This window comes from Mirounga leonina, unplaced genomic scaffold (assembly GCF_011800145.1).
Source record: "Mirounga leonina isolate KUSES-001 unplaced genomic scaffold, KU_Mleo_1.0 Mir_115, whole genome shotgun sequence".
NCBI classification, from domain to species: Eukaryota; Metazoa; Chordata; class Mammalia; order Carnivora; family Phocidae; genus Mirounga; species Mirounga leonina.
The window spans coordinates 28063267-28078062 of record NW_023270268.1 but is presented as its reverse complement, the minus strand read 5'-3'; the positions used below and the strand labels follow the sequence as shown (position 1 = coordinate 28078062).

General features: G+C 37.6%; 1 protein-coding gene across 1 annotated transcript in view; it reads left to right on the top strand.

The window, feature by feature from the left end:
* LOC117999320 (copine-4-like) overlaps positions 1-14796 on the top strand; it is a 53501-nt gene that overhangs the window by 25512 nt on the left and 13193 nt on the right. Inside the window, exons 2-3 of the mRNA XM_034988314.1 lie at positions 3553-3624; positions 9861-9935. Coding sequence (XP_034844205.1) covers positions 3553-3624; positions 9861-9935 — 147 coding nt within the window. The remainder of the gene's footprint in view (positions 1-3552; positions 3625-9860; positions 9936-14796) is intronic.

The window sequence follows — 14796 nt, the reverse complement described above, 5'->3', positions numbered from 1 at the left end:
CAGTGACCCTTGTTTTGTCATTGATTCATGTGTTTTCCCTATTCCTCCTTGCTGAAAACCCCTGGAGAGAAACTATAAAATCTTCCTAATGTCCCTTTCCTGTTTGTTTCCTGTGTTTCCTCTGTGTTTTGGTTCATCTCAAGTTCAAGAATGATGTCTACATTTTTCTAGGAAATGGTAGCTTTTCTAAAACCTGTGATAATCTGTGAATTGGAAGGGAGAGGGGATAATGATTCTGACTACAGGAGAAGAACCACTTGAACCTTCTTAATGAGTAGGGTGGGAAATATGAGTAATTTAGATTCAGACGTAACTATAGGAAGGGATGCCAATTCCTTTGTCATCTGAAATTTTTTCATGTCATTTTATTGATAGCCAGCTGTGAATAAAAAAAAAACAACTATGTTCTTAATCATTATGCTACACTGCCCTTAACCAAAGCCAGTGTCTTCAGATTACTCCATTCTTGAGGTTTAACTTGATCATTTCTCTTCAGTCTTCTTCATATTTACATATTGAGGGTTAAGCACACAAACATAAGATCCAGGGCTTAAAAGCAAACACATAGAGTCCAAATCCAGCAGTGAAAATTTTCTGAATCTGTTTCATGAGTTCATATACCAGTCAAATGTAGCCATAGATCAGTTTCTGGAGTCAGACCCATGTTCAAATCTCTGCCACTTCCTCTTAGCCTTGGGGCTTTGGAAAATTACTTAAAATCTCTGTGTCCTATTTCTGTCATCTATAAAAGGAAATTAACAATACCAAATTTGTGGGGAAATAAAATTAGCAATAAAGTGACCACTAAAACAACTTTACTCAATTTCTCATTTCCTTCAGATTCTGTGTTCTCTACCTCATTTTATAGCCAAACTTATTGAAATAATTGTCTTCTTGTGTTTGCTCTGTTTCCTTCCCTCTTTCTCTCTTCTTCAACCTACTCCAATCTGCTTTCTGCCCCAAACCTGAATATGTGTTCTTTGCTCCCCAAATTTAATATCCTCTTTCAGTGTCCCTTATCTCAATGAATGGCACAACCATCTGATCCAATGATGCATTTATCATTTATCATACCTCCTGCTCTCTTCATTTTTAATCCATTTCCAAATTCCTTCCTCTTCTCTCCATTTCCACGACCACCACCACCTCTTGCCTGGACTACTGCAAAAGATTCTGAAGTGGTCTACTCTCATCCACCCCACCACCTATCCATTTATTGTTCCCATCACAGTCAATGCATCTCTCTTTTTTTTTTTTAATTTAAAATTTTAATGGAAAAAAGGCAATAAATCTCAAAAGACAAACAGTAGATTGTGAAAAAGTGTTTCTGAACCATCTAAAAAAAAGGGGGGGGGGGGACCTTGTACAAACTTATAAACCAAAAGAATTTCCAAAGGATATTGGTTACTAGGCAAGTCACATGGCTAACAGATATAAGATCAACCCCACTTGAGGTCCAGGAGAGAAAAAGTAAAGAAACTGATTATAATCTTTTCATTCAGATTAGCAAAGAAAATGAGGGCAGTAATAGCCAATGCTGGTGAGGATAATGGTAAAGTGGTACTTTCAGACTCCTAGGAATGTGACCTGCTCTAAAGTTTTTTGGAAAAGTCATTTGGTACCTCCTATTAAAATAAAAATTACTCCCTTTGACTGTAACTTCTGACCCAGCAACCCTATTTTAGAAGCTCTACTCTTTAGAAATAGCAGCACAATTATGTAAGGCTATATACACAGTATATTTACTGCAGCTTTGTTCAGTAGAGAAAGACTGGAATTAACTGAATCAATAGGGGATTATATAAATCATGATACATCTGTTCTAAGGAATGTTGTGCAGCCTTTTAAAAAAGAAATGAATCATGTAATGAGCACTGGGTATTCCGTAAGACTAACAAATCACTGACCTCTACCTCTGAAACCAATAATACGTTATATACTAATTGAATTTAAATTAAAAAAATACAAAAAATGAATCCATCTATATCCATCTAAAGACCTAGACAGATGGTCCTGATGCCAATGCATCTCTCTTTTGTGCTGAGTTATATTGGTTTATTTGACCATTTGGTTAATGCCTTTCTCTGCCACAGAATATAAGTTCCATTAGGTCAGATATTGCGTCTGACTTTGCTTACCACTCTATTCTTAGTGCCTAACACTGAGGCTGGAACGATGAAAGCTAAGTAAATATTTTGGGAATGTGTACTCCTTAAATGGGAGTTCCCATTGCTGTCATTATCATCATTATCTTCGTTGTCGTCATTATCATCATCCATCACCAGGTGATTTCTTACAGAAATACTCTTTTCTCTTCAGATAGCCAATTGAGCATCAGGATCTTTAAATCTGCTTGGCCTAGGAAAGTTCTATGAACTTTTTGCATTTGACACTAGCATAGACAAAATATTTTCATTGCTCTAACACAGAGACAAAAAGATATAAGGATGTCAGAGAATGGGTTTGTATCCTTGCTTTTTACAGTGATCTCCTTTCCTATTCTATAAATCATATGTATGTTGTTACCTGAGCTGCTATATAGGGCTACTCACAACATTGCAACTTGCTCCCTTCAGCACAAGGGCTCTGAGAGAGAAGAATAAGATGGTGATCAAGAAGGAAGTTACATTCGTTTTGTAACTTAATCTCAGAAAAGATACTCCACCACTTTTGTGGTATTCTATTCATTAGAAGCAAGTTATTAGATCCATCCCACACTCAAGGAGAGAGAATTGCACAATGGCATGAATAGGACCAGTGGGAGCCATCTTATATAGAAGCTGTCTACTGCAAGGTATGACTTTGTTCTCCCTCAGCAAGAGCACAGCTGTCATTTGATTAAATCTTTTCTCCTTTGAAAATCATGGATTGCATATCCATCAGGGCCCCAATACCTTGCCATACATTTCTTTCAAAAATGGGCAGGAAGAGCAGGGTGGGGCAAGTTCTGCTAAGAATAGCTCCCAATATAATAGCAACTTTAGTTGTCATTGCATGTTGTGCATTGACACTGAATCATGAAGAGGACCCCAATTACTTCTTTTTGCTTGTCTGGGCATCAGTTTTCTAATAACTGACTTTATAGCTCCCTAATGAATATGTTAAAAACAGAACTCTAGAGATTATAGATATAGAAAGTGTATATTTAGACCTTGGGTTTCTTTTCCTTCCTGTAGCCCACCCCCACTTTGCACAGAGGTTTTAGGGCTAATTTGAGATCATTCTGAAACTTTATCTGTTTTATCAGAAGGTACATATCCAACATTTTCCATCTAATTTTGTTGTAGATGCTTCAGATTGAGTCACCTCCTAATTGACTGACTCATCTATAATTTCTCATGCCCTCACTCTCTTACACCACATGCCATAAGAAGAAAGAAGGAAATAACCTGTATTTAGGAGAGTTTCATGGAAAAAACCTTAGAAAATAAATAGACATAGTGTTATAATTTCCAGTTGAGTTGTGAATACAGAATTTTGTAAAGAAAAAATTAAAAAGTAGATCTACAATCATATAACTAGTATCTCCACCTTTTGTTTCCTTTTGTGCAGATTGTTTCCCAGAGAAAACTGTCTAAATCCTTGTTGAAGCATGGGAACACAGCAGGGAAATCCTCCATCACGGTAAGCCCTTCCTTAGCAGCCCTCTGTCCAGATGCCCAGATGGAGCATCTGGTCCAAACCTTACAGTAGGAAGCAAACCCTCTGACTATTGGGAGTTGATGCCACAACTGCTTAGTTATCCAAATTACTCCTACCCCTCTTGTTCCTTTTTCCTTTTTGCCAATACAATTTTGACCCTTCTACCCCTAGGGAAAAGGAATAGAAAAAGGATTTGAAAGTGAGGCCATTCACTTCTACTAAGCACTTCTGCAGTTAATATGTGGGTTTTAGTGGGGGACAAAGATGGAGTTGTCAAGAACATTAAGAATGTAAAATTTCAAATCATCAAGCTACCTATCCCTGCCTCTCATTTTTTTGAGAATTAAAAATCTGCTCTAATAGCAGTTGGTCCAAGGTTAGGTTTGTTTCCTAAGGACCAGATAGCTCAGCATTTAACTATCCTCTTTAATATATTAGTTTGGAGTTATGTTATTGTATTTAGTAGCCACTACCCACATGTGATTATTTAAACTTAAATAAAATTATTCAAAATTAAATAAAAAAAATATCTATACCTTACACTAGCCATATATCAAGTGTTCAGTAGTTACATGTGGCTATGAATGTGGGGAGGGAACCAGAGATCCAGATTCAGGAAGCAGAGAAATCCCCCAACAAATAACCCAAGGAGGTCCACACCAAGACACCTAGTAATTAAATGGCAAAACATAGTGGTAAAGAAGGAATGTTAAAGGTTGCAAGAGAAAACTAGGCAGTTACATACAAAGGAAACTCCATAAGGCTATCAGCTGATTTTCCAGCAGAAACTTTGCAGGCCAGTAGAGAGTGGCACAATATATTCAAAGTGCTGAAAGGGAAAAAATTGCAGTCAAGAATACTCTATCCAGCAAGGCTATCATTCAGAATAGGAGAAATAGTTTCCCAGATAAACAAAAATTAAAAGAATTCATGACCACTAAACCAGCCTTACAAAAAATGTTAAGGGGGACTGTGTGAGTAGAAAACAAATACCACAAGTAAGAGTAAGAAAAACAGGAAGCACAAAAGCAAAAAAAAAAAAAAGTTTATCCTTAAAAATCAGTCAAGAGAAGCACAAAATAAAAGGATGTAAAATGTGATACCAAACATCTGAAACATAAACAGGAGAGGAGTAAAGAATGAGTTCAAAATTAAGCAACCATCAGCTTAACAGAGACTGCTATAAGCAGAAGACATTATATATAAACCGAATGGTAACCAAAAATCAAAAAACAGTAATAGATATGCATAAAATAAAGAGTAAAGAATCCAAATATTTTACTAAAGAAAGCCAACTTTCTTCAAGAGAAGAAAGGAACAGAGAAGAACTACAAAAACAACCATAAAATAAGTAACAAAATGGCAATAAATACACACATATCAATAATTACTTTGAATGTAAATGGACTAAATGCTCCAATCAAAAGACATAGGGTGATGGAGTAGATTTAAAAAAAAATAAAGGTTCATCTATAGGCTGCCTGTAAAAAACTTATTTCAGATCTAAAGACACATACAGACTGAAAGTGAAAGGACAGAGAAACATTTATCATTCAAATGGAAGTAAAATGAAAGGCAAAGTGACAATACTTATATTGGGCAAAACAGACATTAAAACAAAGGCTGTAACAAGGGACAAAGAAAGACACTATATAATCATAAACAGTACAATCCAACAGGAAGATATAAGAATTATAAATATGTATACACCCAAGATGGGAGCACCCAGATACATAAAGCAGTTAATAACAAACATAAAGGAACTAATCAATAGTAATACAATAATAGTAGGGGGGGGTTAACACTCTACTTACATCAATGGATAGATCATCCAAACAGAAAATCAACAAGGAAACAGTGGCTTTGAATGACACACTGGACCAGATGGATCTAACAGACATATTCAGAGCATTCCATCCTAAAACAGCAGGATGCACATTCTTTTCAGGTGCATATGGCCCGTACTCCAGAATAGATAATCTATTAGGCCATAAAACAAGTCTCAACATATTAAAAAAAGATGGACATCATACCATGCATCTTTTCTGAAACTGGAAATCAACCACAAGAAAAAACATGGAATGCACACAAATACACAGAGGTTAAATAACATGCTACTGAACAATGAATGGGCCAACCAAGAAATCAAAAACAAAATAAAAAAATACATGGAGACAAATGAAAATGAAAATGCAATGGTCCAAAATCTGTGGGACACAGCAAAGGCTGTTCTAAGAGGGAAGTTTATAGCAATATAGGCCCACCTCAAGAAGCAAGAAAAGTCCCAAATAAACAACCTAAACTTATATCTAAAGGAACTAGAAATAACAACTGATACCACAGAAATACACAAGATTATAAGAGAATATTATGAAAAATCCTATACCAGCAAATTGGACAACCTAGTAGAAATGGATAAATTCCTAGAAACATATAACCTCCCAAAATTGAATCAGGAAGAAATAAAAAATTTGAACAGACCAATTACCAGCAATGAAATTGAATTAGTAATGAAAAAACTCCCAGCAAACAAAAGTCCAGGGCCAGATGACTTCACAGGTGAACTCTACCAAACATCTAAAGAAGAATTAATACCTATTCTTCTCAAACTATTCCAAAAAATAGAAGAGGAGGGAGAACTTCCTAATATCACTGATACCAAAACCAGAGAAACACATTGCAAAAAAACAGAACTACAGGCCAGTATCTCTGATGAATGTAGGTGCCAAAAATCCTCAACAAAATACTAGCGAACAGAATCTAACAATACGTTTAAAAAATCATTCACCACAATCAGGTGGGATTTATTTCTGGGATGCAAGCATGGTTCAATATTTGCAAATCGATGTGATACATCACATCAATAAAAGAAGGGATAAAAATCATATGATCACATTGATAGATGCCAAAAAAGCGTTTGACAAAGTATAACATCCATTCATGATAAAATCCCTCAAAAAACAGGATTATAGGAAACATACTTCACATAATATACAAAAAACCTACAGCTAACATTATACTCAATGGTGAAAAATTGAGAGCATTTTCTCTAAGGTCAGGAACAAGACGGGGATGCCCACTCTCACCACTGTTATTTGACATTGTACTGGACTTCCTAGCCCCATCATCAGCCAAGAGGAATGAATAAAAGGCGTCCAAATTGGTACGGAAGAAGTAAAACTTTCCCTATTTGCAGATGACATGATACTATATAGAGAAACCCTAAACACTCCACCAAAAAACTACTGGAACTGGGGTGCCTGGGTGGCTCAGTCAGTTAAGCATCTGCCTTTGGCTCAGGTCATGATCTCAGGGTGCTGGGATTGAGCCCCACATAAGGCGCACTGCTCAGTGGGGAGCCTGCTTCTCCCTCTTCCTCTGCCTGCCACTCCCCCTGCTTATGTGTGCGTGCTCTCTCTCTCTCTGTCAAATAAATAAATAAAATCTTTAAAAAAAATTACTAGAACTGATAAATGAATTTAGTAGGGTTGCAGGATAACAAAATCAACATACAAAAATCCATGGCATTTTTATATACTAAAAATGAAGCAACAGAAAGAGAAATTAAGAAAGCAATCTCATTTATTATTTCACCAAAGAAAATTAAATACCTAGGAAAAATTTAACCAAGGACCTGAAAGACCTGTACTCTGGATATTGAAGATGACACAAACAAGTGGAAAGATACTCCAAGCTCATGGTTTGGTAGAACAAATATTGTTAAAATGTCCATACTACCCAAAGCATTCTGCACACTCAATGCACTTCTTATCAAAATACCAACAACATTTTTCACAGAACTAGAATAGACAATCCTAAAACTTGTATGGAACCACAGAAGACCCCAAATAGCCAAAACAACTTTGAAAAAGAAAAACAAAGCTGGAGGTATCACAATTCCAGATTTCAGTTTGTACAGTGAAGTTGTAGTAATCAAAACAGTATGGGACTGGCACAAAAATAGGTACATAGATCAATGGAATAGAATAGAAAGCCCAGAAATAAACCCACATTTATATGGTCAATTTATCTTTGACACAGGAGGAAAGAATATGCAATGGGAAAAAGACAGCCTCTTCAACAAATGGTGTTGGGAAAACTGGATGGCTAAATGTAAAAGAATGAAACTGGACCACTGGCTTACACTATGCACAAAGATAAACTCAAAATGGATTAAGGACCTAAATGTGAGACCTAAAACTGTAAAAATCCTAGATGAGAGCATAGGCAGTAATTTCTCTGACATTGGACAATAGCAGCTTTTTTCTAGATATGTCTCCTGAGGCGAAGGAAACAAAAGCAAAAATAAACTATTGGGGCTTCATCAAAATAAAAAGTTTCTGCACAGCAAAGGAAATGATCAACAAAACTAAAAGGCAACCTACTGAATGGGAGAAGATATTTGCAAATGACATTTCTGATAAAGAGTTGATATCCAAAATATATAGGGAACTTACACAACTCCACATCCCAAAAACAAATAATCCCATTAAAAATGGGCAAAAGACACTTCTCCAAAGAAGACATACAGGTGGCCAACAGACACATGAAAAGATGTTCAGTGTCACTCATCATCAGGGAAATACAAATCAAAACTACAATGAGATATCACCTCACCTGTCAGAATGGCTAACATCAAAAACACATGAAACAACCAGTGTTGGTGAAGATGTGGAGAAAAAGGAACTCTCTTGCACTGTTGGTGCGAATGCAAACTGGTGTAACCACTGTGGAAAACAGAATGGCGGTTCCTCAAAAAGTTAAAGACAGAACTACTCTATGATCCAGTAATTGCACTATTGGGTATTTACCCAAAGAATACAGAAACACTAATTTGAAGGGATACATGAACCCCTATGTTTATTGCAGTGTTATTTACAATAGTGAAATTATGGAAACAGCCCAAGGGTCCATGGATAAATGAATGGATAAAGAAGATGTGATACACACACACACACACATATATGCCTGGAATATTATTCAGCCATAAAAAACAATGAAATCTTGCCATTGGCAATGACTTGGATGGAGCTACAGAGTATTACGCTAAGTGAAATAAGCCAGGCAGAGAAAGACAAATACCATATGATTTCACTCATATGTGGAATTTAAGAAACAAAACAAACAAAGGAAAAGATTTTTAAAAAGGAGAGACAAACCAAGCATAGACTCTTAACTGTAGAGAAAAAACTGATGATTACCAGAGGGGAGGTGGGGATGGGGCTGAAATAGGGGATGGGGATTAAAGAATACAGTTACCATGATGAGCACTGAGTAATGTAGAGAATTGTTGTATTACTATATTGTACACCTGAAACTATTATAATACTATATGTTAACTAACTGGAATTTTTAAAAATTAATAAAAAAGTAATTACATGTGGCTAGCAGCTACTGTATTGGATAGTGCAGATTATAATACATTTCTGTCATCACATAATGTTCCATTGGGCAATACTGGAAGTATTTCTAAATAAAACCTTAAAATTTCAAGTAAAACTCCAGTACTTGAAACTTTGGCATCTCGTTTTAGAGCCTGTGAGAAAGGTAGAGAAAGTGGTCTCATCGTTGTGTAGACAAGAGAAAAAAAAGGTAGAAAAATGTACCAGGAAAATCTGAATTGCTAGGGGGGTAAATTGCCAGGCAGCAAACCTCCTGAGGTCCTTTGAACATTCCTTTTTAACTTGAAAGTGACCGATTCATTTTTTTAAAAAAAGTTAAAGTCATTTTTAAGTGAAAAATGCAAAAAGATTCCCTGTGGTGTAAGTTATGACCACTCTCACAAGCACTTACCTGAGTTTGTTGCTTGAATATTTTAAATGATGCATTCATATCAAGCTTTTTCTTTTTTTACTTCCACGTTCAATCCATACAAACGATTCCAAAGAATCTTTGAAGACCCCACTGGTGCTCTATAAAGCCGTGGATCCCAAGGCTCACTCCCAAAGTGCACAAACCCAGAGAAGCTTTGGGATGGTGAATCCAGGTTTGAGGTTTGCCTTTGGCCTTTGTTCTTTCCCAGAAGAACAGTACCTCATCTTGCCACCTTTACTGTAAGACTGGAGATTTTGCTTCTCCACACATCCCAGAAAAATTTAATCTCCTTCCTCATTTTAAATATTTAAATACTTCTTTTAATCTTGGGTCCTTGGATCAGAACAGTGGGTTCAAAAGCTTCTGGAAAACACTTGAAAATATTTGAAAATTTTTTTCTTTAGGTGATTGCAGAAGAATTATCTGGCAATGATGACTACGTTGAACTTGCATTCAATGCACGGAAATTGGATGACAAGGTAAAGTGTTTGGCATTAACCTTACTGAAGGAAGTAATAAAGCTAGCACACAAAGTTTAATCAGATTTCCCCCTGTAGCTGTTTTTTCCCTTTCAATCCACATTATTAAACAGATCAAAGATTTCAGAGAGGTCTGCAAAGTAAGACTTTCCCCAAATTGAGAAGCAGTTGATGAGAAGGGGGAGTGACTATAATTTAAAAAAGACAATTTTGTTACACCAAGGCTTCATTTATTCCCAAATGCCCAGGTCAATATGGTTTAACCCCATTGCTAGGGACATTTCATAAGAAAACAAATGACATGAAAGGGAGAAGTGACATTTATGAAGCACCTATATTTTCCAAGCACAGGGTTAAGAGCTTTTCATGCGTTATCACATTTAATCATTCTTACAATTCCCACCTAGCAGGCATTATTAACTTTGTTTTGCCGATGAGGAAATAGATTCAAAGATGAAGTAACTTGTCTAAGGTCACTCCACGTGTTAGTCCAGATAATCCCAGAAACAGGATTAAATATGCAAGGATTTTATTAGGAACATAGGGCGGAAATCTGCAGACCGCAATGCAAATCTGACCATGAGTAAAGGAGAGAGGGAGAAAGGGGTGGGCAGCAATGTCCTGGAATGCCATTCGTCTAAGGAAGGTTAAGCAAGGCCATCAGGGAGTCCTAAGGGCCAATATTGGCCAGCAGGAAAGTTTCATGTCCCCCATGCCTGCCTTAATATCCCCTACACATGCAGACACTGGGAGCCTGGCCTCAGTGCAAGTATGTAAAATAAGGGATGTATTTCAGGGCACAGCAGCTGGGGATCTTGGTCAGTTACACTCCCTGTAGTGGGAGGTCTGCAAGGCGGTTTTCTTGGCTACCATATCCTGCTAGTAAATGGTTAAAACGGAGGATTCATTTCCATGTCAGTTCCAGGGGAATCTGGCTCCCAGCTGTATTCTTTCTATTATATCTGACAACTTCCACCCAATCACAGGCCATGTTAGTCTTGTATATACAGAAAAAGCTCCTCAGTCTCTACCCCTTAAAAAAGGGGGGCGAGTGTCCTTTCCAACCTCACCATATATTTCTGATTTCCCTCCAACCATATCCTTAAGTCAAAAACACATCACATGAATAAGTGTATTCACAAAGGACTCTATCTTCCTAGAGCACAACTAGAGAACAGGGGATTTTTGGAGGTGGTACCACATTTTCAAACAATTGCTGACAGGCATTAGGCTGAAAAAGATAAAGCGATGTATCAGGCAGTTCCCTAAAGTCTTAGGCAGCCGTTTATAGCCTGGTATATCTCATTCCCTTTCACCTATGAACAGTACTCAGACCATTTATGTGTTCATTAATTCATTCTTTTATTTGTTCATTCATTCTTCATTCATCGTTCATTCACTGAACCTTTGTGGCATGCTTGTTACGCATCAGGTGGTGGGGTAAAGACATATTTTAAACCATTCTCACAGCTACAACCTGTAATTCACTGCCTAACTAAGTGAAACATAAATTTAAACTACAAATGATATAAATAATGTCATAGCCATGATGGGATGTGATAAGTGATGTATAACCGCTATCTGGAGAAGGTAAATTCATTCTGCCTGGGGACATCAGGAAAGACTTTATCCTTATGAATAAATTATATTTGGATTTTTTTAGTATCCTGAGTAGATTGTGTGAAACTTTCATGAACTGCTTACCTTTTGCCATTAGCATGAGCTAGGTGTTGAGAACTGCGGTGTGCACTGATGTCAGTTGGATGTAAGCTTTTAACCCTCACTTCCTGATGGCTGTTATGTTCTTTCTCTCCCATCATCTCCCCCAGTTTTGGAATAAGTCACCAAACTGCTTTGTAGTCTCTTTCCTGGTGCCATTATAAGCCATTGGGTCAGTGTGTAGCAGTTTTAAGCTGCTCAGTTAATGGCTTATAATGGCTTCTTTCTACTTCATACTCTCTTAAGCACTTCTAATCTGCCCTCTAACTGACTTCTGTTACAGTGCAAGAGGACTTGGGGGTTTGTTAGAGGGCCCATTAGCTCTGACGTGTTTGAACAGTTTCCCTTCATTCCAGGGAGCACTTGCTCACAAAGCTGAAAAACCCTCATGCAGCACTTAATATGGCTGTAGGCGACCATTCTCACCTTTGTCTGGGTTGATTATCCAAGGCCCTGGTCACTGCTGAGCCTCACTGCCCCAAAGCTGTAGACTCCAGGTCATTCATACTGTGGGGATCTTGCCCAGTCTCCTTAGTAACCCAGAGAGGAGCAGGTCCTGTTCAGCACAAAGCAGAGGCCATTGTTCCTCTTTGGACTGAAAGATAAATGGTCTCAGGTGGAAAAAGGGAAAAGCAGCATTAGGGAGCAAGATGATACCATGAAGATCACCTCAAACAAGCTCTTCAGGAAACCAAGGCTCAGCAAAGTCTGATGACCTACTCAGATACTACTACTGCTGATAATACTAGTTACTAGGCAATACTGGTTATCTATTGCTGCTAGGAAACCATCTCAATGCCTAGTGACTTAACTATGCTATTACATGTCATGGTTTTGAGGGTCAGAAATTGAGGCAAGATTCAATGAGGCAATTCTGCTTCTTATGATGTTGACAGAAGTCACTCCGTGATACTCAGCTGGGGGAGGAGCTTGTTTTGAGAGTTCAGTCTAGCTTTGCTCACGTGCCTGGCACATGGGATGGCTGAAAGGCTGGGCTCAGCTTGGTTGGTCAACCAGAGTGCCTACATAGTGGTCTTGGGTTAGTCACATTTCCCACACAGTGGCTGGCTTTTCCCAGAGAAAGCATCCCAAAAGTACAGAGAAGCTGTGTGGCCTGTTCTGACCTAGCCTTGGAAGTCATGGAGCATCAGTTCTGCTGCATTGTGTTAGTTACATGTAAGTCATAAAGCCAGCTCAGAGTCAAGGAGAGGGGAGTTAAACTCCACACCTTGATGGGGGAGTGGCAAAGTCATATTATAGAAAAGCATGTGGACAATGGACATGGTGGTTGTGGACCCCCACAGTTTTTTTGTGATCAGAATCAGAATAAGATAGTACAATATTTCATGTCACAGCTGGAAAAATAGTTCTGAGTTTATTAAGGAGGACCTCTTTCTAGCTTTTAGCATTCGATGGAATTATAGCTACCTATGTGTTAGCAGTTGGACTTATATCTATTAATTAAGAAAATATATCATGACTAAAAGTGACTGAGATAAAGATCTTAATTTTCTAAATTTTGTTACTTAGTATCATGAGACTAATTTCGATATACATTTGAAAACTTTCAGTATGAATATGTGGGGAAAATACGTTATATCCAATTCAGACAATGGTTATAGGACATCAGGATCCCCAGTCCCCTTGTTATCATTCTGGTAACCTTTAGATATCCGAATATGTCAGGTATAAAACCCCTGGTCTAATGCCATTGCCTTCTTTTACAGATGGGAACATTGAGGTTCACAGATGTGAAATGACTTACCCAAGGCCACACATAAACACACACATACACACACACACACAATCAGTGACAGAATGGACTTAATTGGGTTGCCTTACTAAAATGTAAATTTTTCTTCAGGGCAAAGGGTTAATGAATACATGTTGAATTGGACTCCAGACGTGGAGGACTTGGTAATATTCCCATGTATTTCAGGGAAATAGGAAGCCAGGGAGGAAGGAGGTGAGTAGTCCAGCAGTCCTTCAAGTGTTGTCCAAGGTCCCAAGACCCTTTCAGGGGACTACATGAGGTCAAAACTGTTTTCATAATAATACTAAGATATTATTTTCTTAATTCACTCTCATTCTCTCACATGTGTACAATGGTTTTCTGGAAGTGGCATGATGCCTAATATCACAACAGATTAAATGCAGAAACAGATATGAGAATCCTGCTGCCTCCTATTAAGCCATTAAGTTATTAAACTGATTGTCAAAAATGTAAAGGAATGTCATTTTTCTGGCTATTTTTTACAGTTGTCTTCCATTAAAATGCTATTTTTGTTATGATGTACTGGGTTTGTTTTTATATTTTTAAAATGATATAACAAATGAATGTTTTTTAAATTTCATTTTCAGTTTATATTGGGTAAATATTGATAGATAAAATCTACATAAACAAAAGCTCCTTGGGCCCCTCAGGAATGTTTAAGAGTGTAAAGGAGTTTTAAGACCAAAGAGTTTGAGAACTGCTGTTGTGGGTATACCAGGTGGTACTAAGTACCTTGCAAACCACAGTGAGAGAGAAATACCCCTTTTCTTGTGATAGAAATAGTCATTTTTAACTTGCCTTTCCAATGTTGTCACCAGACCAGCAGCCATCTGCCTAAGATGGAAATCCAGAGTCCTTAAAATCTGAGACATAGTCTTCAATGGCAGGTACAAATAAAATAGATTCGGTTTGCAAGAAATAACTTATTTATCTAATGTTAATGCAGTTCACTTAATGGGGAGGTGGACTTTCTGATTTCTAAAGCACATTTATTACATTAGCAGCTAGCTGGCAATTAATCTAATAAGTAAGTAGAGATATGAATGTTATCATTTAGAACATTCAAGCTAACAAAGAGTACTCTGTCTCCTCTCTTTCCTGAGGAGGTATTCATGTTGGTATGCTGGAACTGATTTTCACACTGATGGTCACCACATCTGTAGCAGTATCATTATAAAGTACATTTTTAGTGTTCCCACAATTCTAGATTGATGGGGTGCTGAATAAACAAACAAATATGTCTCGAAAGCAGAGGTCAGGGGCACCTGGGTGGCTCAGTCGTTAAGCGTCTGCCTTTGGCTCCGGTCATGATCTCAGGGTGCTGGGATCGAGTCCCGCGTCAGGCTCCCTGCTCAGCAGCAGAGTCTG